The sequence below is a fragment of the Hypanus sabinus genome, chromosome 26, assembly GCF_030144855.1.
Source record: "Hypanus sabinus isolate sHypSab1 chromosome 26, sHypSab1.hap1, whole genome shotgun sequence".
Lineage (NCBI taxonomy): Eukaryota > Metazoa > Chordata > Chondrichthyes > Myliobatiformes > Dasyatidae > Hypanus > Hypanus sabinus.
The window spans coordinates 7,310,004-7,337,832 of record NC_082731.1 but is presented as its reverse complement, the minus strand read 5'-3'; the positions used below and the strand labels follow the sequence as shown (position 1 = coordinate 7,337,832).

Below are 27,829 nucleotides of genomic sequence, written 5' to 3'. Positions count from 1 at the left end.
CCTAGGTTTGAAAGAGACTAGTTTTGTTCCTATTTCCATACATTTGTATATATATCATTGCCAACCTGTTCAATATATTTGCATTTATATTACTGTATTGCTTAGTTACTAATAAACACTATTAGATTACAGTAATACCAGACTCCAAAGTGTTTTCCATTTCTGCTGTTTAACTTGGTCACGGGGCATGTGACGATAGTGTAGAAGGTTGCAGGTTTCAGCAGGGGCATTGACAAGGTGCAGAGCTGGGCTGAGAAATGGTAGATGGAGTTCAACCCTGAAAAGTGTGGAATGGTTCACTTTGGAAGCTCAAATTTGGATGGAGAATACAGGGTTAATGGCAGGATTCTTAGCAGTGTGGAGGGACAGAGATTCTTTTTGATGTCCACGTCCGTGGATCCTTCAAAGTTGCCACGCAAGCTGATAGGGTGGTTAAGAAGGTGTATGGTGTGTGGTGTGTTGGCAGATTTGAGTTCAAGGGCCATAATGTTGCAACTCTATAAAGCCCTGGTTAGACACACACTTGGAATATTGTGTTCAGTTCTGGCTGCCTCTTTATAGAAAGGATATGGAAGCTCCAGAGAAGATGCAGAGGAGATTTACCGGGATGCTCCTTGAATTAGAGAACATGTCTAGGATAGTTTAAGCAAGCTAGGGCTTTTCTCTTTGGAGAGGAAGACGAGAGGTGATTTGATAAAGGTGTATACGATGATAAGAAGGATAGATTGAGTGGATAGCTGGAGAATTTTCCCCAAGGCAGAAATGGGTAATACAAGAAGGTATAATTTTAAGGTGATTGGAGGAAAGTACATGGGTAAATTCTTTACATGGAAAACAGTGGGTGCGTGGAATGCCCTGTTAGGTGTGGTAGTGGAGGCAGATACAATAAGGACATTTAAGAGACTCTAGATGGCACATGGATGGTAGAAAATTGAGTGCCATAAAGGAGGGAAAGGGTAGATTGAACATAAAATAGGTTAATAGGTCTGTGCAGCATCACGGGCAGAAGAGTATGTACTCTGCTGAGGTGTTCTATGTTCTAGAACCACTCCTGCCCGGCCAAACAGCAAGCAGCCTCTTATACCAACCCTAGAATACAGGGGGACTGTCCACACAGATAACGACAGAGGACAGGGTCACCAGAGTGCTTGGGTTACAGCACTATTTCTCGCAGGTCGGTGGCAGTTATTTAAAAAGGGAGCTTCGAGAGCGTTTGTCCATTGTACGTAGCCTATCAGCTACTATAACCTGAGCACCAATCGTAAGTTAGATAGCAGGGAAGGTTCAGGCATAAAAGGGAGACACTGCCTAGTGGAGTGGTCATCGACGGACTGAACTGAGGCAGAGTGGTAGGGCTTTGGCTCATTCAGGTTTCGGTGGTAACAGGTCGAGGCGAGGTAAGTTATTTGTGAGGAATAGAAACAGGAAGTATGTCTGTGAGGCCGGTGTTCTGTACTGGGTGTCAGATGTACTGGGAGACTCCCAGCTTCCCAGACGGCTATATCTGCGCCAGGTGTGTCGAGCTGTAGCTCCTTGGGGACCGGGTTAGGGAACTGGAGATGCAGCTCGATGATCTTCGTCTGGTCGGGGAAAGTGAGGAAGTGATAGACAGAGCAATAGGCAAGTAGTCACACCTGGGACTCAGGAGACAGATAAGTAGGTAACAGTGAGGAGAGGGAAGGGCAAGAGTCAGATACTAGAGAGTACCCCTGTGGCTGCCCCACTTAACAATAAATACTCCTGTTTGAGTACTGTTGGGGGGGGGGGGGGGGGGAGAACAACAGTGGCCGCATCTCTGGCACAGAACTTGGTCCTGTGGCTCAGAGGGCAGGGAAAGGAAGAAGGCAGCAGTAATAGGGGACTCTACAGTCAGGGGGTCAGACAAGCGACTCTGTGGACATAGGAAGGATACTCGGATGGCAATTTGCCTCCCAGGTGCCACGGTCCGGGCGCCTTACTGCCCTATTATGTTGTTTATTACTTATTGTAATGCCTGCACTGTTTTGTGCACTTTATGCAGTCCTGGGTAGGTTTGTAGTCTAGTGTAGTTTTTTTCTGTGTTGTTTTTTTACGTAGCTCAGTCTAGTTTTTGTATTGTGTCATGTAACACCATGGCCCTGAAAAAAACGTTGTCTCATTTTTACTATGTACTGTACCAGCAGTTATGATCAAGATGACAATAAAAAGTTACTTGACTTGACTTGATGTTTCTGATCGCATCCATGATTTCCTGAAGTGGGAAGAGGTTGTGGTACATATTGGTATCAATGACTTAGATACGGAAAGGGAGAAGGTCCTGAAAGCAGACTACAGGGAGTCAGGAAGTTAGTTGAGAAGCAGGACCGCAAAGGTAGCCATCTGAGGATTACTGTCTGTGTCACGCAACAGTGAGTATAGGAATAGTGTGAGGTGGAGGATAAATTCATGACTGAGGGATTGGAGCAAGGGGCAGGGATACAGATTTCTTGATCATTGGGACCTCTTTTGGGACAAGCGTGACCTGTACAAAAAGGATGGGTTGCACTTGAATCTGAAGGGGACCAATACGCTGGCAGGGAGGTTTGCTAAAGCTATTAGGGAGAGTTTAAACCAGAATTGCTGAGGGGTGTAAACCAAACTGGAGGAAGGGCTGGTTGGCTCACAAATAGAGAAAGCTTGGAGACAGTGCGAGAGGGAAGATAGGCAGGTGATAGAGAAGGGATACGCAAAGACCGATGGTTTGACATGTGTCTATTTTAACACAAGAAGCATCATAAACAAAGCAGATGAACTTAGAGTATGGATCAGTACTTGGAGCTACGATGTTGTGGCCATTACAGAGACTTGGATGGCTCAGGGGCAGGAATGGTTACTTGGAGTGCGAGACCTTAGATGTTACAGAAAGGACAGGGAGGGAGGCAAAAGAGGTGGGGGCATGGCAGTGCTGATCAGAGATAGTGTCATTGCTGCAGAAAAGGAGGAAGTTATGGAGGGATTGTCTACAGAGTCTCTGTGGGTGGAAGTTAGAAACAGGAAGGGATCAATAACTCTACTGGGTGTTTTTTTATAGACCACCCAATAGTAAGAGGGACATCGAGGAGCAGATAGGGAGACCGATTCTGGAAAGGTGTAGTAATAACAGGGTGTCACGGTGGGAGATTTTAATTTCCCAAATATTGAGTGTCATCTCCCTAGAGCAAGGGGTTTAGATGGGGTGGAGTTTGTTAGGCGTGTTCAGGAAGATTTCCTGATACAATATGTAGATAAGCCTACAAGAGGAGAGGATGTACTTGATCTGGTATTGGGAAATTAACCTGGTCAGATGTCAGGTCTGTCAACGGGAGAGCATTTTGGAGACATCTCTGTATCTTCTGCACAATTTGCTTTTCCATTCAATTTAGTGTCATCAGCAAACTTAGATGGTCCCCTCTTCCATATCATTAATGTATATCATGTATATCATAGCATTGGAGAGGGATAGGATCAGACAAGTTAGGAAAGCATTTAATTGGAGTAAGGGGAAATATGAATCTATCAGGCAGGAACTTGGAAGCATAAATTAGGAACAGATGTTCTCAGGGAAATGTACGGCAGAAATGGGGCAAATGTTCAGGGGATATTTGTGTGGCGTTCTGCATAGTTACATTCCAATGAGACAGGGAAAGAATGGTAGGGTACAGACACCGTGGTGTAAAAGGTTGTTGAAAATCTAGTCAAGAAGAAAAGCTTATGAAAGGTTCAAAAAACTAGGTAATGATAGAGATATAGAAGATAATAAGGCTAGCAGGAAGGATCTTAAGAATGAAATTAGGAGAGACAGAAGGGGCCATGAGAAGGCCTTGGCAAGCAGAACTAAGGAAAACCCCAAGGCATTCTACAAGTATGTGAAGAGCAAGAGGATAAGATGTGAGAAAATCGGACCAATCAAGTGTGACAGTGGAAAAACAGTGTATGGAACCAGAGGAGATAGCAGAGGTGCACTTACTGAATACTTTGCTTCAGTATTCGCTAAGAAAAAGGATCTTGGCGATTATAGGGATAATTTATAGCAGATTGAAAAGCTTGAGCATATAGACATTAAGAAAAAGGATGTGCTGGAGCTTTTGAAAAGCATCAAGTTGGAAAAGTCTCCAGAACCAGATGTGACATACCCCAGGCTGCTGTGGGAGGCGAGTGAGGAGATTGCTGAGCCTCAGGCAATGATCTTTGCATCATCAATGGGGACAGGAGAAGTTCTGGAGGATTGGAGGATTGCAGATGTTGTTCCCTTATTCACGAAAGGGAGTAGAGTTAACCCAGGGAATTATAGACCAGTGAATTATAGATCAGTGGTTGGTAATTTGTTGGAAAAGATCCTGAGAGGCAAGATTTATGAACATTTGGAGAGGTATAATATGATTAGGAGTATTCAGCATAACTTTGTCAAAGGCAGTTTGTGCCTTACAAGCCTGATTGAATTTTTTGTGGATGTAACTAAACACGTTGATGAAGGTAGAGCAGTAGATGTAGTGTATATGGATTTCAACATGGCATTTGATAAGGTAGCCCATGTAATGCTTATTGAGAAATTAAGGAGGCATGGGATCCAAGGGGACCTTGCTTTGTGGATCCAAGATTGGCTTGCCCACAGAAGGCAAAGTGGTTGTAGACGGGTCACATTCTGCATGGAGGTCCGTGACCAGTGGTGTGCCTCAGGGATCTGTTCTGGGACCCCTTCTCTTTGTAATTTTTATAACTGACTTCGATGAGGAAGTGGAGGGATGGGTTAGTAAGTTTGCTGATGACACAAAGGTTGGAGGTGTTGTGGATAATGTGGAGGGCTGTTAGAGGTTACAGCAGGACATCGATTGGATGCAAAACTCAGCTGAGAAGTGGCAGATAAAGTTCAACCAGATAAGTGTGAGATGGTTCATTTTGGTAGGTCAAATATGATGGCAGAATATAGTATTGATGGCAAGACTCTTGGCAGTGGAGGATCAGAGGGATCTTGGGGTCCGAGTCCATAGGACACTCAAAGCTGCTGTGCAGGTTGACTCTGTAGTTAAGAAGGCATATGGTGCATTGGCTGTCATGAATCGTGGGATTGAGTTTAAGAGCCGAGAGGAATTGTTGCAGCTATATAGGACCCTGGTAAGACCCCACTTGGAGTGCTATGCTCAGTTCTGGTCACCTCGCTACAGGAAGAATGTGGAAGCTATGGAAAAGGTGCAGAGGAGATTTACAAGGATGTTGCCTATATTGGGGAGCATGTCTTATGAAAATAGGTTGAGTGAATTTGGCCTTTTCTCCTTGGAGTGAGAAGTGACCTGATAGAGGTGTACAAGATGATCAGAGGCATTGATCATGTGGATAGTCAGAGGCTTTTTTCCTCTGAGAGAGGGCACAGTTTTAAGGTGCTTGGAAGTAGGTGCAGAGGAGATGTCAGGGGTAAGTTTTTTTATGCAGAGAGTGATGAGTGCATGGAATGGGCTGCTGGTGACGGTGGTGGAGGCGGATACCATAGGGTTTTTTAAGAGACTCCTGGACAGCTACATGGAGCTCAGAAAAATAGAGGGCTATGGGTAACCCTAGGTAATTTCTAAGGTAGGGACATGTTCGGCACAGCATCGTGGGCCGAAGGGCCTGTAGTGTGTGCAGGTTTTCTTTTAAAAAAAATTTTTTTTAATTGAATTTTCAAATAGGTTGCAGAAGGAAAAAAAATTATCAACCCTTCCCCCCCTCCCCTTAACATATCCCTATAGAAAAGAAAGAGAAGAAAAAAGAAAGAAAAAAAGGGTGCCTGGATATCGGAAGATCCCCACATGCTCCATGGAGTTCACAATAGCTTTAATATGTATATTTATTTCTTTCCCCAGACAACCAATAATTTTATCTTTGGAGCACCTATATATTTAATCCTATTTTTTGTAAATAAGGGCGCCAAATTTTCAGAAATATTTCATATCTATCTCTTAAATTATAAATATTATTTTCAAGTGGAATGCAGCTAAAAATTTCATTTTTCCAACGATCTATACTTAAGTATGAATCCGATTTCCAAGTAACTGCAATAGCCTTTTTGGCTACTGTCAATGCAATTTTTATGAATTCTTTCTGATATTTATTCAATTTGGATTTCGATTTTATCCCTTCAATATCGCCTAGTAAAAATAATGTTGGATTATGTGGAACTTGTATTCCAATAACTTGTTCCAGTAAAACTCTTAAATTTGTCCAAAAAGGTTGAATTTTAAAACAAGACCAAGTAGAGTGTAAAAAAGTTCCAATTCTTGGTTACATCAAAAACATTGATCAGATAAATTTGAGTTTAATCTATTTATTTTTTGTGGTGTAATATATATTTGATGTAAAAAGTTATATTGTGCTAATCTTAGTCGAACATTTATTGTATTTGTCATACTGTCAAGACATAATCTTGACAGTATGACAGTGCTGCAGGTTTTCTATGTTTCTATGTTACTAGCTGCGTCACCCAGAATATTTAATGTTTAACTGAGTGCTATGTGAGGGCAAGGCTGACAAATATTTGTTAAAGAGGCAGGGTGTAAGGAGAGTGTTAATGCAGAATGGAGGCAGATGGTTTTACAGAGGTAATTCCACAGGTCACATCCTTGGTTGCTGAAGGCAGAAGGTCAAAAGTGGTAGATTTGGAAATTAATTAAAATCTGCAGCAAGAACCTGTTGATTATGACTGTTAGTTCTGTTAGTGCTGGGATACACCCCATCTCCAAAAACTCCTCCATATTTATTTTATCTAGATATCCAGCAGGGTGATAGGTCCTTCCAGCCTAACGAGTTGCATTGCCCAATTACACTCATGACAAATTAACCTATTAATCCAAATGCTTTTGGAATGTGGGAGGAAACCGGAGCACCCAGAGGAAACCCATAGTCAGAGGGAGAACGTACAGACAGCAGAGAGAATTTAATCCTGGTCATTGGCACTGTAATAGTGTTACGCCACATGCCGGGGGGACAGGCTTTTGAGGCTGAGTGGCCATGGCCACTCTTACTCTTACGTTCAGCCAGCCAATTGTTTTAAAATTCATGTTTGGGGACTATTACAATTGCAGCTCCTTAGACCGCCAGCAGAGGGTAGCATGGGGCAGAGCAAGACTTCGAGTGGTTCACACTGATGTTGTTCCAGGCTGGAGCTGGGGCAACCACTTGCCCATCAGTGCTAGTTGCTCCACAACAGTAAATCATAACCAGTTAAAGGAGGTCTGCATAATAAAGCCATTGCACAGAGGAGCAGAATTAGGCCATCTGCTCCACCATTTCATCATGTCTTACCCATTTCCCTCAGTCCCAATCTCCTGCCTTCTCTCAATATCCCTTCATTCCAGGATTAATTAATCAAGAATCGATCAACTTCTGCTTTAAATAAAACCAATGATTTGGCCATGATAGCTGCCATGGCAACAAATTCTACAGATTCACCACTCTCTGGCGAAAGAAATTCCTCCTCATCTCCATTTTCCTTCTAATCTCCATTCTAAACCATCCCCTTTACTCTGAGGCTGTGTCCTCTGGTCCAGGCCTTCCTTACCATAGGAAACATCCTCTTCACACCCACTCAAATGAGGCCTTTCCACATTCAATAGGTATCAATGAGATCCACCCATATTTTTCTGAATTCCAAAGCCAAACATTCCTCATATGGTAAGTTTTTCAAACCCAGAATCATTTTCCTGAACCCTCTCCAATGCTAGTGCATCCCATCTTTGATAAGGAGCCCGAAACTGCTCACAATACTCAAGTGAAGCCTCACCAGTGCCTTATAAAGCCTTGCTTTAATATTCTGGTCTTCTCGAAATGAATGCTAATATTGCTTTTGCCTTCCTTACCACTAATTCAACCTGCAAATGAACTTTTATGGAATCCTGTACAAAGACTCCTAAGTCTCTTTGCAACTCAGATTTTTGTATATTCCCTCCATTTATAAAATAGTTTATGCTTTTATTTCTTCTAACAAAATGTATGAACATTCATTTCCCGACATTGTATTTCATGTGCCACTTCTTCACCCATTCTCCTAATCTGTCCAAGTCCTAATGTAGCCTCTGTGCCTCCCTCAACACCACCTTCACCTATCTTCATATCGTATGGAAACTTGGCCACAAAGCCATCAATTCCAACAAAAGAAATGGTCCTAACACAGACCCCTGTGAACACCACTAGTCACCGGCAGCCAACCAGAAAAGGCTCCCTTTATTCACACTCTTTGCCTTCTGCCAAACAGCTAATCCTCTATCCATGCTAGTAACCTTTCCTATAATACCATGGTCTCTTAATTTGTTAAGCAAGCTCATGTTTGGCACCTTGTCAAAGGCCTTCTGAAAATCTAAGTACACACCATCGACCGATTCTCCTTAGTCTATCCTGCTTGTTATTTCTTCAAAGAATTCCAACAGATTTGCCATGCAAGGCTTTCCATTTTCATGCTGTTTTGGCCTGTTTTATCATGCACCTTCAAGTACCTGAAAATACATCCTTATCAATCGACTTCAAAACCTTCCAAACCACTGAGGTCAGACTGGCCAAAAATTTTCTTTCTTCTGCCTCTCTCCCTTCTAGAAGAGTGGAGTGACCCATGTTATCTTTTTCTGAGGATTTGATTTCATTTTTTTTCCTACCAACAGACACACCACCCCCACCTACCTATACAATGTCTATCTATGGGTGTTACAGCTACAGTCTTTCAGCCACAATTCAGTGCTGCCCACAACATCGTACATGCCAACTGTACTACAATTTCATCTACCTTATTCTGTATACCGCAGGCATTGAAATACAACACCTTCAGTCCTGTAATCATCTCACTTCTCAACGGTGTCCCCCTTTTACATTATAACTCATCCCATTGACTGCAATTTTGCCCTATCATCAGCCTCTCCTTGCTACACACTACACACACTGCCTCTGTTTGTAAATCAACAGGACCCCCTTCAGCTCTGTTACTCCAGTTGCCATCCACCTGCCAAATTAATTTAAACACCCCCCGAAAAGCTTCAGGCCACAAGGACATTGGTCCCCCTCGGGTTCAGGTGTAGCTCATCTCTTTTGTTCCTTTCCCCAGAAGAGGTCACAATGATCCAGAAATCATTGGAATGATGCTTATGTGAGAATGCTGTTCTTGGACTACAGTTCAGCATTCAACACAATAATTCTATCCAGGATGAACAGGAAGCTCGAAGACCTTGACCTTGATCCTGCCTTGTGCAGCTGGATCCTGGATTTCCTGTCATATCGCCAGCTGGTGGTAAGAGTGGACTCCCTCACCTCTGTCCCCGACTCTCAAGACAGGAGCCCCTCAGGGCTATGTACTAAGCCCCCTTCTTTACTCCCTGTATACCCATGAAAGGAGCTTAAGAAGGGGCTGAGAAGAGCAAGAAGGGGGCATGAGAAGGCCTTGGTGAGTAGGGTAAATAAAAACCCCAAGGCCTTCTTCAATTATGTGAAGAACATAAGGATGACAGGAGTGAAGGTAGGACAGATTAGAGATAAAAGTGGGAAGATGTGCCTGGAGGCTGTGGAAGTGAGTGAAGTCCTCAATGAATACTTCTCTTCGGTATTCACCACTGAGAGGGAACAGGATGTCGGTGAGGACAATATGAGTGAGGTTGATGCTCTGGAGCATGTTGATATTAAAGGAGAGGAGGTGTTGGAGTTGTTAAAATACATTAGGACGGATAAGTCCCCGGGGCCTGACGGAATATTCCCCAGGCTGCTCCACAAGGCGAGGGAAGAGATTGCTGAGCCTCTGGCTAGAATGTTTATGTCCTCGTTGTCCATGGGAATGGTATCGGAGGATTGGAGGAAGGTGAATATTGTCCCCTTGTTCAAAAAAGGTAGTAGGGATAGTCCGGGTAATTATAGACCAGTGAGCCTTACGTCTGTGGTGGGAAAGCTGTTGGAAAAGATTCTTAGAGATAGGATCTATGGGTATTTAGAGAATCATGGTCTGATCAGGGACAGCCAGCATGGCTTTGTAAAGGGCAGATTGTGTCTAACAAGCCTGATAAGAGTTCTTTGAGGAGGTGACCAGGGATATAGATGAGGGTAGTGCAGTGGATATGATCTACATGGATTTTAGTAAAGCATTTGACAAGGTTCCACACTGTAGGCTTATTCAGAAAGTCAGAAGGCATGGGATCTAGGGAAGTTTGGCCAGGTGGATTCAGAATTGGCTTGCCTGCAGAAGGCAGAGGGTTGTGGTGGAGGGAGTACATTCAGATTGGAGGATTGTGACTAGTGGTGTCCCACAAGGATCTGTTCTGGGACCTCTACTTTTCGTGATTTTTATTAATGACCTGGATGTGGGGGTAGAAGGGGGGGTTGGCAAGTTTGCAGACGACACAAAGGTTGGTGGTGTTGTAGATAGTGTAGAGGATTGTCGAAGATTGCAGAGAGACATTGATAGGATGAAGAAGTGGGCTGAGAAGTGGCAGATGGAGTTCAACCCGGAGAAGTGTGAGGCGGTACACTTTAGAAGGACAAACTCCAAGGCAGAGTACAAAGTAAATGGTAGGATACTTGGTAGTGTGGTAGAGCAGAGGGATCTGGGGGTACATGTCCACAGATCCCTGAAAGTTGCCTCACAGGTAGGGAGGGTAGTTAAGAAAGCTTATGGAGTGTTAGCTTTCATAAGTCGAGGGATAGAGTTTAAGAGTCGCGATATAATGATGCAGCTCTATAAAACTCTGGTTAGGCCACACTTGGAGTACTGTGCCCAGTTCTGGTCGCCTCACTATAGGAAGGATGTGGAAGCACTGGAAAGGGTACAGAGGAGATTTACCAGGATGCTGCCTGGTTTAGAGAGTATGGATTATGATCAGAGATTAAGGGAGCTAGGGCTTTACTCTTTGGAGAGGAGGAGGATGAGAGGAGACATGATAGAGGTGTACAAGATATTAAGAGGAACAGACAGAGTGGACAGCCAGCGCACCACTGCTCAGTACGTGGCTTTAAGGCAAGGGGAGGGAAGTTCGAGGGGGATATTAGAGGAAGGTTTTTCACTCAGAGGGTGGTTGTTGAGTGGAATGCAGTGCCTGAGTCAGTGGTGGAGGCAGATACATTAGTGAAGTTTAAGAGACTACTAGACAGGTATATGGAGGAATTTAAGGTGGGGGGGTTATATGGGAGGCAGGGTTTGAGAGTCTGCACAACATTGTGGGCCGAAGGGCCTGTAACATGCTGTACTATTCTATGTTCTATGACTGTGTCGCCACCCACAGCTCCAATCTGCTAATTAAATTTGCTGATGACACTACATTGCTTGGCCTTATCTCAAATAACGAGGCAGCCTACAGAGAGGAAGTCATCACTCTGACTCAGTGTTGTCATGAGAACAATCTCTCCCATAACACTGCAAAAACAAAGGAGCTGGTTGTGGACTATAGGAGGGATGGAGACAAGCTAACCCCATAGACATTAATGGATCTATACCAGCTGTATGGTGCAAAAAGCTCAACAGCACCTCTTTCACCTCAGATGGTTGAAGAAGTTCAGCATGACTCCCCAGGTCCTAAGCACTTCCTACAGGATCACAAACGATGGCATCCTGACTGGCTGCATCACTGCCAAGAATGGGAACTGTAATTCCCTCAAAGGCAGGACTCTGCAGAGGGTGAGGTGGACAGCCAGGCACATGTGAACTTCCCACTATTCAGGACATTTACAGAGACAGGTGCGAAAGAAGGGCCCGAAGGATCATTGGGGACCTGAGTCACCCCAACCACAAACTGTTCCAGCTGCTACCATCTGGGAAATGATACCATAGCATTAAAGCCAGGACCGACAGGCTCCGGGACAGCTTCTTCCACCAGGCCATCAGACTGATTAATTCACGCTGACACTATTGTATTTCTATGCTATATTGACTGTCCTGTTGTACATACTATTTATTACAAATGACCATAAACTGCACATTGCACATTTAGACATAAAGATTGTTACTCACGTATGTGGAGGATGTAAGAAATAAAGTCAATTCAATTCAAATCGGAACCCCTGGCCCCTGCACTAATTTCTCTGCCGTGCATCTATTTGCCAGATGCTCCTTTCTTACCCTCGCTGGTACATGGCATGGGCACCCTGGACGTCCTGCTTTTCAACTTTCTACCTAGCTCCATGAAATCTCTCTTCAGGACTTCCTCACCTTTCCTACCTATGTCTGTACCAATATGTACCAAGACTTTTGGCTGTTCCCCCGTCCCCTTTAGAAAGCCGCAGACCCGACCCTGGCATCTGGGAGGCAAAATACCACATCTGGAGGCAAAATACCTGATCGTGTCCACAGTTCTCAGCTCCACTCCTCTAACTATGGAATCTCCTATCACTATTGCAGTCCTCTTTACTTCTCTTCTCTTCTAAGCTACAGTGCCAGAGATCCAGTCGCTGTGGCTCCCCCCGGTAGATCTTCACCCCTAATGGTATCCAAAATGGTATACTTATTATTGAGGGGAACAACCACGAGGGTAGTCTGTACCAGCTGCCCATTTCCCTTCCTTCTCCTGACAGTCACCCATTTACCTGCCTCTTGCAAACTATGGCTGTTTACCTCTCTGTACTTCCTATCTACAACTTGAATCTTCCCTCGACTTTGTCTTGTCTCGGCTCTGCCGTATTGAATTACCTCCAAGTCCTCTCCAGCAACTCCGGCCTGGACATGCTGCAACTGTCCTGTCTCTCCGTGACCTCTGCCCACACCGCAAAAATGCCAGATCACATACAGGCCATTCAGTTCAACTACAACAGGGAAGCCACAGGCAACTGTTTGCGATGATAGTTTAGCAAAGAACTATTAGTTGCTTTGTTTCATTAGTCACTGAACTTCAGCAGTGCCATCTGAAACCAAGAATAAAGGAGAGTAAACTGGTAAGATATGCAGGAAGCGGCAGCACGATAGCACAATGGCTGGTGTAACACCTCACAGTCGTAGTGATTGGGTTTCACTAGTCAATGTCTTGAAGAAATTTGTACTTTCTCCCTGTAACCACGTGGATTTCCTCTGGTTGCTCCAGTTTTCTCCCACATCCCAAAGACATAGTACCTTCTGGACATGCTACATTAGCACCGCGAGCATAGTGACATTTGCGGGCTGCTCAAACACGGCCTCAGACCATGTTGGCTGTTGATGCAAACAACACAAATGTCACATGCTTCAATGTACATAAAGCCATCCTTTAAAGATAAGCAGTATCACAAGTCAGAACTTTAAAAGAAAGTAGCTACTTACCGGGAAGGGTCAACTAGTTTGTACAGTGTCCCTGCAGGTGCATAAGCACTGGGGTTTCCAGTAGACATGAAGTAAAGTTCACCTGTGGGAGCAGAAACACTCATATCACCTCTGTCGACAGAGAGGGCGTTGCAGTCAGAGTGGTACAGTGCAGAAACAAGACCTACAAGCTGTTGGAGGAGCCCAGCATCTGTGAGGGTGTGGGAAAGGGGAAGGAGTTGTTGACATTTTGGGTGGGGACTCTGCATCGACACCAAGGTCCGACTTAATTCCACCTTAATTGCATATCCCTCTGTGCCTGCTCATTCAGGTACCTTTCCCAATTCCTCTTAAATGTTAAACACAAGAAATTCTAGAAATGGTGGAACTGGGAATCCTGAGAAACACACTACAAAATGTTGGAGGAACCCAGCATGTCAAGCAGCATCTATGGAGGGGAATCAACAGTCAATGTTTTGGGCTGAGGTGCTTTACCTCAGGAAAGGAATGATACAGAAGTAGAATAAGAAGGTGGGGGAAAGGAGGAAGAGTATAAGTGTCAGGTGACAGATGAGACCAGGTGAGGGGGTGAGTGTGGGAGGGATTAAGAAAGAAGCTGGGAGGGGAAAGGTAGAAGAGGTAAAGGGCTGAAAAAGGAATCTAACAGCAGAAGACAGTGGGCCATGAAGAATGGGAAGGAGGAGGGGAACCAGAGGGAGGCGATGGTTAGTTAAGTTAGATAATGGTGAGAGGAGAACCAGAACAGGGGTTGGAAAAGGAGAGAATTAGGGGAGAGAAATTAAAATAGAAGGTGAAGAAATAATTGTTCATGGCATTGGGTTGGAGGCAACCCAGAAGGACGTGGTTTAAACTCATATGGCAGGGCAATGGGAACCAGTATGATAGAGCTGAGAATGAGCCAGCAGATTTACAAGTAGATGATAGATGTAACATGAATGTAAGGAAGGACAAGCCAATGATCGGGTACAAATGTAGACTGAACAAAGAGTTAAATTGTACTACAGAGGCAAAATCCAAAAGGGCGAACAATGCAGAACTGAAGGTGATGTATTTAAATGCACACAGCATTCGGAATAAGGTGGACAAACTAGTGGCGCAATTAGAGATTAGTTGATATGATGTTGTGGGCATCACTGAGTCGTGGCTGAAAGAAGGCCATAATTGGAAGCTTAACATCAAAGGATAAACTTGGTATTGAAAACACAGACAGAAAGGCATAGGTGGTGATGTGGCTCTGTTGGTAAGAGATGAAAGACAAAGGGTGAGAGAATCTTTGTGGGTGGTGCTAAGAAACTGCAAGGGTAAAAAACAATTTATGGAAATCATACATAGGCCTCCAAACAGTAGCCAAGATGCGAGGTTGAGACTGCAAAGAGAGTTGGAAAAGGAATCAAGGGGCAGAGTGAAGTGATGATGGTGCTTTACGGCGACTCCTTTGGAAACAACTCTATTTCTAACTTTGATGTCTCTTTTTGCCCTTTTCAGGGTTTTTTTGACCTGGAGTTATACTCTGACTTCGGTTCTTTGTGGGAATGGGACCCGCTCTCAGGGCCTCACAACCGGCTGCTTTTTGATAAACCAAAGAATAGTGCACCTTCAGGGTGCCAGATATTTGTAGTTCTGGAGACGGGCTGATTCCTGACGGAGGCGTCGCGGGAGAACACGGAACACGGAGCAGCGGGTTAGCTGCTGTGGGCTGTGTGTCCAGAGACCTGAGCTCTCTGGGTACAGAACTCGGAAAAAGTGATGCATCAGACTTTTAACATTATAAATCAACGAGTTGTTTGTCCTGTCTCCTCTCTCACTGTGCAACAGGGACAGCTCTTTTACCCTTATTGGGGGGGAGAGGGGAGAGGTGGGGGAGACAGAGAGAGCAGGGAGAGGGGGGAGAGAGAGAGCCTGTGGTATGTCGAATTACCAGGTCAACGAGTAGTCTTTGGGGTACTGCAAGTCTGTCTTTATTGATGCTTTGCTGCACGCTTGAGTGTTCGGTAAAGGGGGGGTACTGACGCTTTTTTTGCTGGTGGTGGGAGGCAGGCATTGCCTTGCTGCTGCTTGTGCATGGGAGTGGGGAGCTTGGGGGGGCTTTGGGAATCTAATGTTTAACTGTCATTCATTCTTTGGGGCACTCCTCTGTTTTCATGGATGTTTGCGAAGAAAAATAATTTCAGGATGTATATTGTATATACTTCTCTAACATTAAACATACCTATTGATAAGAGTAATGACACAATTGTAATGGGGATTTCAATATGCAAGATCGGGAAAATCAGGTTGGTGTCAGATTGCAAGGGAGGGAATTTATTCAATGCCTACGAGACGGCTTTTTAGAGCAGCTTGTGCTTGAGCCTACTAGGGGAAAGGCCATCTTAGATTGGGTGTTGTGTAATAACCCAGATCCCATTAGGAAGCTTAATATAAAGGAACCCTAAGGAGGCAGTGAACACAATACGATTGAATTCATACTGCAATTTAAGAGGGAGAAGCACAAGTCACATGTATCAGTATCGCAATGGAATAAAGGGAATTACAGAGGCGTGAGAGAGGAGCTTGCCCAGGTGGATTGGAGGAGGATACCAGCAGGGATGACAGCAGAGCAGAGAAGGCTGAAGTTTCTGGAAATAGTTCACAAGGATCAAGATTGATACATCCCACAGAAGTAGTCGTTCTCAAATAGCAGGGGTAGGCAACCACGGCTGACAAGGGAAGTAAAGGACTGCATAAAAGCCAAAAAAAAGGCATACAAGGTAGCACAAGTGAATGGGAAGTTGAGTGATTGGGACGCTTCTAAATTCCAATAAAAGGCAACTTAAAAAGCTATAAAAAGGGAAGAGACTAAATATGTGGGCAAACAAGCCAAAAACATAAAGCAGAGTACTAAAAGATTTTTCAGTTATATAAAGGGATGTGGAAGTTGATATTGGGCCATTGGAAATGTTGCTGGTGAGGTAGTAATGGGGGCAAAGAAATAGCAGATGAACTTAATGGGTACTTTGCATCAGTCTTCATTGTGGACACAATAGCAGTGTTCCAGAGGTCCGTGAGTGCCAGGGAGCAGGAGTGAGAGCCATTGCTATCACAAAGGAAAACAGTCCTCAGGTGGAATTCACTTAGACCAGATGGACTACATCCCAGAGTCCTGAGAGAGGTTGCTGAATAGATAATGGATGCAATAGGTCATGATCTTTCAAGAATCACTTGATTTGGGCATGGTCCCAGAGGACTGGAAAATTGCAAATGTCACTCCACTTTTTAAAAAGGGAGGAAGGGAAAAGAAAGGAAATTATAAAAACCTATGAAACAAAATCCTTACATAAGAAAGTTAATACAATTTTTGAGGATGTTGTTTTAATTGATACATGGAGGGACCTTTTCCCCGACAGAAGGGATTACACTCATTATTCTGCTCCACATTCTGTATATACAAGAATAGACTATTTCATAACATTTGGAAAAGACAAAGACAAAATAAACACCTGTGGAATTGGAACAACAGATGTAAGTGACCATGCACCTATATATTTATTTGTTGATTTTGACCTACAAACAAAGAACACTATTTGGAAACTAAATTCAAGTCTATTCAATGATCCCTATTTTAAGGAACAAATTAAAAAAGAAATTGGCCTTTACTTAGAATTCAATGATAATGGAGCGGTTTCACCTCCCATTCTATGGGATTCTCTAAAGGCTGTTTTAAGAGGGAAAATTATAGCGATATCTTCATATAAGAAAAAAATAAGGAATAAAACATAAGAGGAATTACAAAATAGGCTGAAGGAACTAGAGAAAAAACACAAACTGAACTTGGCACAGGATACATTGGGGAAATTTTAAAAATTAGGAATGAAATTAATAGTTCGGCTATGTAAGAAATCAGGAAAAATTTAATGTTTCTTAAACAGACATTATGAAAGTGGATCTAAATCTATGAAAATACTGGCATGGAAACTGAAAAAAAAAGATAGCAGAAAATACAATTCATAGAATTAGGGATCCAAGAACAAAAATGATTAAAAAAATAAGCTAAGTGAAATTCAAGAAGCCTTTGAAGTGTTTTACAAAACTCTATATTCCAAAGTTCCAGGGGTAAGCATAACCCAAATTGACACCTTCCTGAATTCTCTAGAGTTACCCACTTCAAGCGAAGAACAAAATAGAATGATCACTGCTGACATAACTGAAATTAAAATAAAGGCTGAAATTACTAGTCTTAAATTAAGCAAGTCACCAGGATTAGATGGGTATATGGCAGAGTGGTACAAAGAATTTAAAAATGTGTTAATTCCTGTCTTACTCCCCACACTGAATAGGGCTCTAAAAAAGGCACAAATGCCACCCAGCTGGAAGAAAGTGATAATCTCAGCTATATTGAAAGAAGGCAAGGATAAAATGTAACGTGGGTCATTTAGACCAATATCCATTCTTAAGGTAGATTATAGATTATTTACCTCCATCATGGCCAAACGATTAGAAGAGTTTCTATCCATACTGATACATAACGATCAACAGGTTTTATACAACAATGCCAAACACAAGTCAATATACGAAGAACACATTTACATCATGGATTATATACAAAAAAATAAAATTGAAGCAATAGTGATTATCGTGGATGCTGAAAAGGCATTTGATTCAGTTAATTGGAATTTTCTTTACAGAATTTTGTTTCCATGACACAGTTATTAAAACTATACAGGCACTATATGACAACCCTACTGCTAGGATTAAAATCAATGGATATTTATCAAATAGTTTTACCCTAGAAAGGGGCACAAGACAGGGTTGTGCATGGTCACCGTTACTCTTCGCATTATATCTGGAACCATTAGCTCAATACATCAGACAAAATGAAGATATCAGGGAAATTAAAGGGACAGAGCATAAATTGGCCTGTTACGCGGATGACATTTTGATCTATCTAGGGCAACCAACATACTCCTTACTTAAATTGATGCAATCCTTTGAACAATATGGTCAACTTTCAGGATACAAGATCAACATAGATAAAACCTAATTACGTTTATCTATCTAACTATAGCCTACCAAGAAAAATTGGAAGTAGATATCCCTGGGAAACGGAGTCTTTCAAACATCTGGGCATCATTATGCCAAAAGATTTGGCAAAATTATTAGAATGCAATTATCAGCCTATATATAAAAAAATTAAGAAAGATGTAACAAGATGGAACCTAATTCCTTTTTTTTAGTCTCAGTTCAAGGACTGAATCTATTAAAATGAATATACTGCCCAGACTATTATATCTTTCTCAGACACTACCAAGACAGATTAATCAAAATCAATTCAATGAATGGAACAAAACGTTATCAAGATATATTTGGCAAAGTAAAAGGCCTAGAGCTCGTCTCAAAAGTTTGCAGTTAGCCAAGGAAAAGGGGGGATGTGGCCTACCTTCTCTTAGAGATTATTATTTTGCAGCACAGTTGAGAGCTGTGATATGTTGGTGCAACCCATCGTATGATGCTGAATGGAAAAACATTGAGGAGCGGGTACTTCCCATCCCCACACAAGCAATTTTGGCTGTTAACAACCTACAAAGGTACATAAATACTATTGATAACCCATGGGTGAAATGGACTTTTAAAATATGAGGAACTATTATAAAAGAATATAAACTAGAGGGAAATATTGCAATTCTTAAATGGTGCATATGAACCATAGAACATTACAGCACAGAAACAGGCCCTTTGGCCCTTCTTGGCTGTGTTGAACCATTTTTCTGCCTAGTCCCACTGACCTGCACCTGGACCATGTCCTTCCATACCCCTCTCATCCATGTACCTGTCCAAGTTTTTCCATAAATGCTAAAAGTGAGCCTGAATTGACCACTTCATCTAGCAGCTCATTCCACACTCACACCACACTGTGTGTGAAGAAGCCCCTCCCAAGGTTCCCTTTAAACTTTTCCCCCTTCACCCTTAACCCATGTCCTCTTTTTTTCTCCCCTAGCCTCAGTGGAAAAAGCCTGCTTGCATTCACTCTGTCTATACCCATCATAATTTTATATACCTCTATCAAAACTCCCCTCATTCTTTTACGCTCCAGGGAATAAAGTCCTAACTTATTCAACCTTACTCTGAAACTCACGTTTCTCAAGTCCCGGCAGCATCCTTGTAAACCTTCTCTGCAATCTGTCAACCTTCTTAATATCCTTCCTGCAATTAGGTCACCACAGTGACTCGGATTTTATGCCAAATAAACTGGATGCTAGATCATAGGACTGGGTAGCTAAAGGAATAACAGTTCTTTGCAATATAATGAAAGAAGAAACACCGTTCAGTTTTGAAATGCTCAAAGAGAAACACTTATTAGAAAAATAAGACTTTTATCGGTATTTACAGACGTGACAATATGTTAATAGGACAGTTAAAAATGTAACCAAGGCAAGTACATGTTTGATAGAGCTCTTTAGAAAAGCATATAATTCAGATAACAGTAGTAGAATCATTTCAAGCATCTATAAGGGTTTGTCAAATCTTAAAACACATTCAACTTCATACATTAAAACAAAATGGGAGAAGGAAGGAGGGATAATCTGAGGAAAAATGGACAATAATATGGAGGTATCAGTGGAAGTGTACCAGTTGACAGAAATGGAAGGAATTCAGATGGAAAAACTTGATATTTTATTACACCTTCTCAGAAATCCCATTATGATAGAAATCCCTGTTTGCTGGAGAAATTGTAGAAATCAAAATGCAAACTATTATCATGTTTTCTGGGAATGCCCCGTAATCAAAGACTATTGGAGTGGGATATACAATGCCCTACAAGTATTCTTTAAATGTGAAATACCCCTAGAAAATAAGACTATATATTTTGGGTATATACCTCAAGAATGGTTGAAAAGAGATAAATATTTAATGAATATACTGCTGATGACTGGTAAAAAGGCTCTTACAAGGAAATGGTTATCACAGGACAGCCCAACTTTAAATGCATGGATGGAAATTACAATGAACATTTACAAAATGGAGAAGATAACAGCATCTGTTAATCATAAGTTGGAACAATTTGATTCCCACTGGGAAAGATGGTTTAACTACATAACACCTCATACACCTGATTTTATTCTCACAAATCAATGAATAAGTTGTAAGAAAAAGATCACTCCCTACTTGTACAATTTTCTCCTTTTGCTTGTTCTTTCTTTCCTCTCTTTTCTATAAGTGTATACCTCAGATAAATATTATGTGCAGATTTGTGGCATATATGACATATATCATATATATGTACAATATCTGAAATACATCTTAATGAAATGTTTGTTTGATGATGAATTTCAGTAAAAAATAAATTACAAAAAAAAGAAACAGAATTATAGACCAGTTAGTTTAACATCAGTAGTTGGAAAAGTGTTGGGAGTCTATTATTAAGGATGAGGTTTTCGGGTACTTGGAGACTAAAGTCAGTATGGTTCTTGTAAAGGGAAATCTTGTCTTACAAATCTGTTAAGAGTTTTCAAGGAAGTTACAAGCAGGGTAGATACAAGTTACAAAGTAGATGCAGTGGATGTTATTTACTTGGATTTTCAGAAGGTATTTGATAAGGTGCCACACGAGGCTCTGTCAGGCTGCCGGTGACTAGTGGTGTTCCTCAGGGGTCAGTATTGGGACTGCTGCTTTTCACATTGGTTGTCATTGATTTAGATCATGGAACTGATGTCTTGTGGTAAAGTTTGTGGAATATATGAAGCTAGATGGATGGGTAAGTAGTGCTGAGGAAGCAATGCAATTGCAGAAGGACTTAGACAAGTCGGAAGAATGGGCAAAAATGTTTGCAGCTGGAATAGTGCTGGGAAACATGATAGTGCATTTTGGTAAAAGGAACAAAAGTGTAGACTATTATCTAAATGGGAAGAAAATTCAAACATCAGAGGTGCAAAGGGACTTAGGAGTCCTTGTGCAAGACTCCCAGAAGATTAATTTACATGTTGAGTCTGTGGTAAAGAAGGCAAATGCAATGTTGGCGTTTATTTCAAGGGGAATAGGATATAGAAGCAAGGAGATAATGCTGAAGCTCTATATGACACTAGTCAGGTTGCATTTGGAGTACTGCCAATAGTTTTGGGCCCCGTACCTCAGAAAAGATGTGTTGTCATTGGAGAGAGTCCAGAGGAGGTTCACGAGGGTGATTCCAGTGGTCGTGGAGAAGATGTTTCCTATGGTGGGGTATCAAAAACCAGAGGGCACAGATTCAAAATTGGGGAGTGACCTTTTAGAACAGAGGTAAGGAGGAATTTTTTTTGCCAGAGAGTGGCAAATCTGTGGAAGGTTCTGCCACAGACTGCAGTGGAGGCCAAGTTCATGGGTATATTTAAGGTATATTTGATAGTTACCCATTTGGTTAAGCATTAAATGATATGGCATGAAGGCAGGTGTATGGGGTTGAGCGGGATCCAGGATCAGCCATAATGGCAGAGCAGAATCAATGGGCTGAATGGCCTAATTCTGCTCCTAGGTCTTATGGTCTAATTCTACAGATATCTTAATATGAGGTGTTGCTCTCCTAATCTTAAATGTTCTTCTCTACCACCTCTTCTGACAGCTCATTCCAAATACCAACTACTGTGTGTGTGAAAAGTTTACCCCCCCTTTAAACCTCTATCCTCTCATCTTAGATCACTGTGCTGGATCTCTATAGTTTTAGACACTAGGTATCTATTCTATATAAAGGTTGACCACTGATTTTCCGGCATCCATCCTTGGTTCCTGAGACTTGCAAGATTTTGCAGGATTAAAAGAGGTCATGCAATAATAATACCAAAAATGGACTGCAGAAGCTTAAAAAGGATTAATTAAAAATTAAATATAAACTTATTAATTACTGTGTTTACAAAGAATGTCTCTTCTCAGTTATTTTTGCAAACATTTCATCCAGGTGAAGTTGATTCATGTGTTTTTATCTTTTCCAGTGTAATTTTTCTTGCATCAAATAAAAATTCATTAGCTCTTGTTCCTTCACAAATTACGTTTCTCTAACCCTTTGATTAAATCACCCAACAACTCAATTAACTTGTCAACAGTAAACCTTTCAGTTTTATCGTCTTCACTGCCATCTTCATCACTTGCAGAGTTTTAAAATCAGGATTCAGAACACTGCCTATAATTTCCGATTCTGTACGGTGATGCACAACAGGTGTTTCACTGTCAAACATCATCCACTCATGTAGATCTTCTTCGTTAAGACTACTTGCTATATCTTTGACAGCAGGTCTAGTATCACTTTTTGCATATGCAAGCAAATCATGAATAATTACTTTCTCCTTTGGTACACGAAATGCTGTAAAATCGTCAAGCTTTTCTTCAGGCGCATTAGCAAACATAAACGCAGGCCAGAACATGTGCCAGTCATTCTTTAGTGTTGAAGGCTGTACCTTCTCCCACCCTTGAGCAATGAACCAAAGAATGTCCTCCATGCTAAATTCTGTACAGAATTGCCAACATTCACCGCATCTAACAGACCTTTCATGAAAAGTGAGCATTACTTGGCCTTTAGAGAGTGCTCCTTGGTCTTGGGATTGGATGAGCGATGTACAGTTTGGTGGCAAATACACTGTGAAACATTAATCTTAAACAGGAATTCAGCTTTGGGGTGAGGTGAAAAGTTATCCAAAAATAAGAAGAATTTTGCAATCTTCGGGTAGCCCTACTGATGTGCAATGTGCTCTGGTTTCAGGCACTAAATATTTTTCAAACCACTTCAACATAAAATCAGTGGTAATCCAACCATTTTTATTTGTGCAATATGTTTCTGGGTAAATTTTAAACACCTTTCAAGGCCCTAGGCCTGATTTTTCCTAATCACCTGTGGTTTTCATCTGTGAGTACCTGCTGAGTTGTTGCACCCTAAAATGGGTACTCTGTCCTTAGATTGTTTGAATCCTCTGGAATCATTGTTTGAATGTTTTCCTAGGTATGTATCACTAGTATAATGTAGTTTCATATGCAGTATACACCTGCTCAGGGCTGAGGTTTCTGTCAGCTATGAGCTTTGCGAGTTCATCCAAGACTCGGTAGCCTCTTCATGGTTTGCAGACAGTTTATTTCCACATAAATTATGTATGGAAATTCCAAGGTGCTTCTTAAACCTTTGAAGCCATTCTTCACTATGGTTGCACACATGTTCTAATTTAAGTTCTTTGTGGAACAACTTATGCTTGGTTCATTATCATACTCAACTTCACCACTCCGACACTGATGAAACCATTCAATCATCACTCGATCATGCTCAGTGCTCTTACCAACTTCCATAGTTTTTCTAATGCTCATTTGCTTAGCAAATCACTGTTTTAGAATTGCAAATTTTTTCCTCTTTGGTGCTTCATATCATATACAGTTAACAAACTAATGCCATACAAGTCACACAGCTCACACACAGAAATACCTGGTGCAGTTCTTTCACCATTTCAACCTTCTCCTGGACTGATGTTTACATTTGACCCCATCACTAGTACTTGCATTTATCTTCGAAGCCATAGCTACGGTTAAATTACATAAAATAAGCAGAAGTAAGCACAAAGTATTGGGATTCCACCAACAAGTGCAATGTAAATAATAAAACCAGCGTGCTTTTGTCAAAATGAGTCTCACCACAGATGCTGCTGCGTGTGCGACACACAGTGCATTCTGATGGCCATCCACTAAACTCTGTCTCATAATTTCATCCGTATTGAAAGAGGTGCCAAACAATTAGTTTCCAGAAAATTGGTGGTCAACCTGTACACTGTAATTTTATATAAATATGTCTGTTGCGTCACCACTCAAGGAAACAGAGGTAGTGCCACCAATCTCTCCTGGTAAGAAGGGCTGCCCTCCAACCCAAGCAACATGCTAGTGAATCTTCCCTGCACCTTCTCTAGCTTAATCACATCTGGAGTCAGAGAACCTCACAGGCAATCACCAAGGCATGAAAAATTACGGGCCAAATGCTGGTAACTGGGATTAGTACAGAGACATCAGCAGTCCAAAGGGCCCATTTCTATTACTCTGTGACTCTAAATGTGGCTTGGTGAACCACCTCAGACATGACAGTTCACTTTGACTGTTGTTAACTGTCCCTAGTGAGCCCTGTCCCTAGTGATGCAGTGACCAACAGGATGACCTCACTGTCACTGTCCGACAGGCACCAAGTGCTTCCCCCCTCCCAAGAGGCTCTGGCGGGGTAGTGGGAGGGGGGTTGTTTCTGCAATAAAGGCCAGGCAAGAATGGGAGGGGGGGAAGAGGGGGAAGAAGATTGGAACTAAGGAATAGGGAAGATAGATAGAGGGGAAGGAGGGAGGAGGAGAAAGAGATGGCAGTATTTTATGGAAAGGTAAAAGGGATTAAAGCTTAATATTAAAGATTACCTTTACTTGTTGTATGCACATTGAAGCACACAGTGAAATGCATCGTTTGTATCAATGACCAACACATCCTGAGGATGTGCTGGGGGCAGACTACAAGAATCAGCATGCTTCCAGCACCTGCAACTCATATGCATTTTAGAATATGGGAGGAAACCAGAGCACCTGGAGGAAACCCACTCTGTCCAGGGGAGAACATACAGGGAACAGCGGGAATCGAACCCCCATCTTCCAATCGCTGCTGCTATTAGTCATTATGCCATTACCATACCTCCAAGAGGAGAGAGGAATGAAGGGGGGGGGGTGTGAGGGATGGAGGACAGTTTGAAGGAGGCAAGAAGGAGATGTGGGAAATGAGGAAGGGGGAGGGAGGGGCAGACCGGAGCATGGAGAGTAAGTGTAGGGAGCAAAGGGAAGGGACAGAGATCTGAGAAGGAGGAGGAGAGCTAATGAATCCAGTAACAAATTTCTCCACAGAGCAGTGAGTCCGGGGACCTGCTCCCACAACAAGGGATCGAGAGTAACAGCAAGAAGGAGTTTCAGAAGTTGGATAAACACAGAAGGGGAGGAGAAGTTGAAGGCAGGTTGGAGGGGGAGAGACTGGTGGATGTGGGGCACAGATCATAGTCCCCAGTAAGTTACTGGAGGGAGGTTTCCAAATTGTGATGTTACCTCGGTTACACACACTTGGGGCCTCATACGAGCTTGCTGTGAGACAGTGTGACTATACTATATATCTATACTATATATGCTGTACTAAGTACCTACAATTTACAAAACCTTGAGATTGTCTCCTTACAGGCTGCCACAAAACAAAAAATCATATAGAACTCATTAAAAAAAAGAACATCAAACACCCAATTTGCAAACAATAGGAATAAAGCAAATAAAATTCGGAACTAAAGTTCACACCAGTTCATCACTGCAGCCGGTCCTGTTAGTTGCGAGCCACAACCTCAGTTTAGCATAGAGACAAGTACGCTCACCGAGCAGGGAACTAAACATCGGCCCTAATACCCTGAGCTTTCCAATCTGCCTCTGGCATTTAAATCTGTCAAACATCAATTCACTCCTTGCTCTCGGGCCCAGGCCCCACCGCTTCAACTCTGCCTCGCCTTAGATCTGCCACTGCAAATCAGCTCAAGGTCCGCTCCAGCAAGCGCCACACGTTAGCTCGCTCCCCCTCTCAGACTTGCCCTGCCTCAACCGTCCTGCACCTTTGAGATTTCAGTTCACACAACATAAAAAAACCAGGTCAAAAATACCAGTTCAAAAGCTCAACGCTGAAAGGATATCGATTGTAGTGATCACTTTCAATAAGAAGAGTGATTAATTGAGTAGTTGTCATCACTGTGTCTCACCAGTGCCATCTTAATTTACTTCAGTTCCCTTGACACCTTCCCTCACAGTTCTGAGCACTCTGGCTGTGGTACCCAGTCCCAACACATTGCAGTTGTCAGACAAAACTGCACTAATTTCAGCCAGTTATAGAATTCCAGGAATTGGGAAAGCTGGGAATCTGTGAACTGATGTAGGTCCCTGATTCCAAATCTCTGACCAGTAACATGCACCCAACCTAAGGTCAACTGAATTCAGAAATACACAGAAAACGCTTGAAACACTCAGACTGTCAAGCAATGTGCGTAAAGAGATGTATCTTAGATTGATGATCTTTCACCAGCATTTTCTGTTTATATGTTGGAATTCTGTGGTTGCTATTTTTCGGTGTGTTTTGGGAGATGTGAAAGGCATTATGGAAATGCAAAGTGGATGCAGAAATATGTCAAAAACATTCTGCAGGTTAGACAGCATCCCAAGTTCAAGTTTTTTTAAGAGGTATTTACTTTATTACTTTACTTTACTTTATTTTATTGTCACCAAACAATTGATACTAGAGCGTACAATCATCACAGTGATATCTGTTTCTGCACTTGGCGCTCCCTGAAGTACAAATCAAAATAATTATAATAAAAATTTTAATTATAAATCATAATTAGAAAATAGGAAAGGGAAAGTAAGGTAGTGCATTTGGTACATATCTAAGATATAAATGCCATGACAGTTAGCTTTTGTACATTATAAACATGATGAGAGGTGACAGTGGAGATGTGGGGCATGGTGGCAGGCATGGATAAAGTGGAGAGCCAGGGACATTTCCCTAGGGTAGAAATGGCTACTGTGATGGAGGTATGGCTTTAGGGTGTTTGGAAGGATGACAGGTATATTGCATGGGTAATGGTGGGTGCATGGGCATGCTTTTAGGGGTGTTGTTGGAAGCAGATTCATTTAGGACATTGGTGAGACTCTCTGGTGGGCTCATGGATGGAAGAAAGAAAATGGAGGGCTATGTGGGAGGGGAGGGTTGAATTAATCTTGGAGTAGGTTAAAAGTTTGGCATGACATCATAGGCCAAAAAGCCTGTACAATGTTGTACTGTTCTATGTTCATAAATTAACTTAAACTTAACCTAAATTACACATAACCTAGGTTACAAAAATAAACAAAATAAACATAGCATTTGTGCAAGTCTGTAGAAAGACAGCTAATGTTTTGAAGATAATGAAGGGTCTTTGACTACAAGATTAATTCTATCTCTCTCCACAGATGCTGCATGACTGAGTGTTTCCAGCAATCTGTGTTTCAAATTTTCAGCACCTGCAGTATTTGATCATTTGTATCAGATCTTTTTTGTCACTGACTTAGTGTGAAATGTGTTGTTTTGTGACAGCAGTGCTGTATAAAGGCATAAAAATTACTACAATTTAATGTAGAAAGAGAATAATAAGTTAGTATTCATGGGTTCCGAAGTCTGACAATGGGGGTGGGAAGAAGTGGTTTCTGCTTCCTCCTGCACTGAACACTCGAGCGGGGATGTCGCCCCCCACAGCATTGCACAGGGATAGGGGAGGGCTCCTGGGATACAAACAGGAGATGGTAGTTGGAGTTTATCAGAGATGTTACCTGCCTCATCTTCAGCAAATGAGATGATGTACTGATAGTAGTTATTGATGAGCTTAGGGAAGTTGCAGACTTTGGCACTGCCCATACAAATCTCCTGATATTGCCACCTCCCAGAACCAGCATCCTCCTTGAGAGCCATGAGACGCCTGAAACACAGAGCGGGGTCAGAGAGGTTATACCATGCGTCAGATAACACAGAGTGCGCAATGCATACACCATGTCACCCAATAAAAGCCATTCAGAGAGCAATACACACATTTTACCACACAATACAAGCCAGTTT

General features: G+C 42.2%; 1 protein-coding gene across 3 annotated transcripts in view; it reads right to left on the bottom strand.

Annotated features, from left to right (window-relative positions):
• LOC132381817 (HHIP-like protein 1) overlaps positions 1 to 27,829 on the bottom strand; it is a 105,833-nt gene that overhangs the window by 18,666 nt on the left and 59,338 nt on the right. For all 3 annotated transcript variants that reach the window (XM_059951430.1, XM_059951429.1, XM_059951428.1), the window contains 2 exons: positions 27,547 to 27,692; positions 13,220 to 13,301 (listed from right to left, as the gene is read on the bottom strand). In XM_059951430.1, coding sequence (XP_059807413.1) covers positions 13,220 to 13,301; positions 27,547 to 27,692 — 228 coding nt within the window. The remainder of the gene's footprint in view (positions 1 to 13,219; positions 13,302 to 27,546; positions 27,693 to 27,829) is intronic.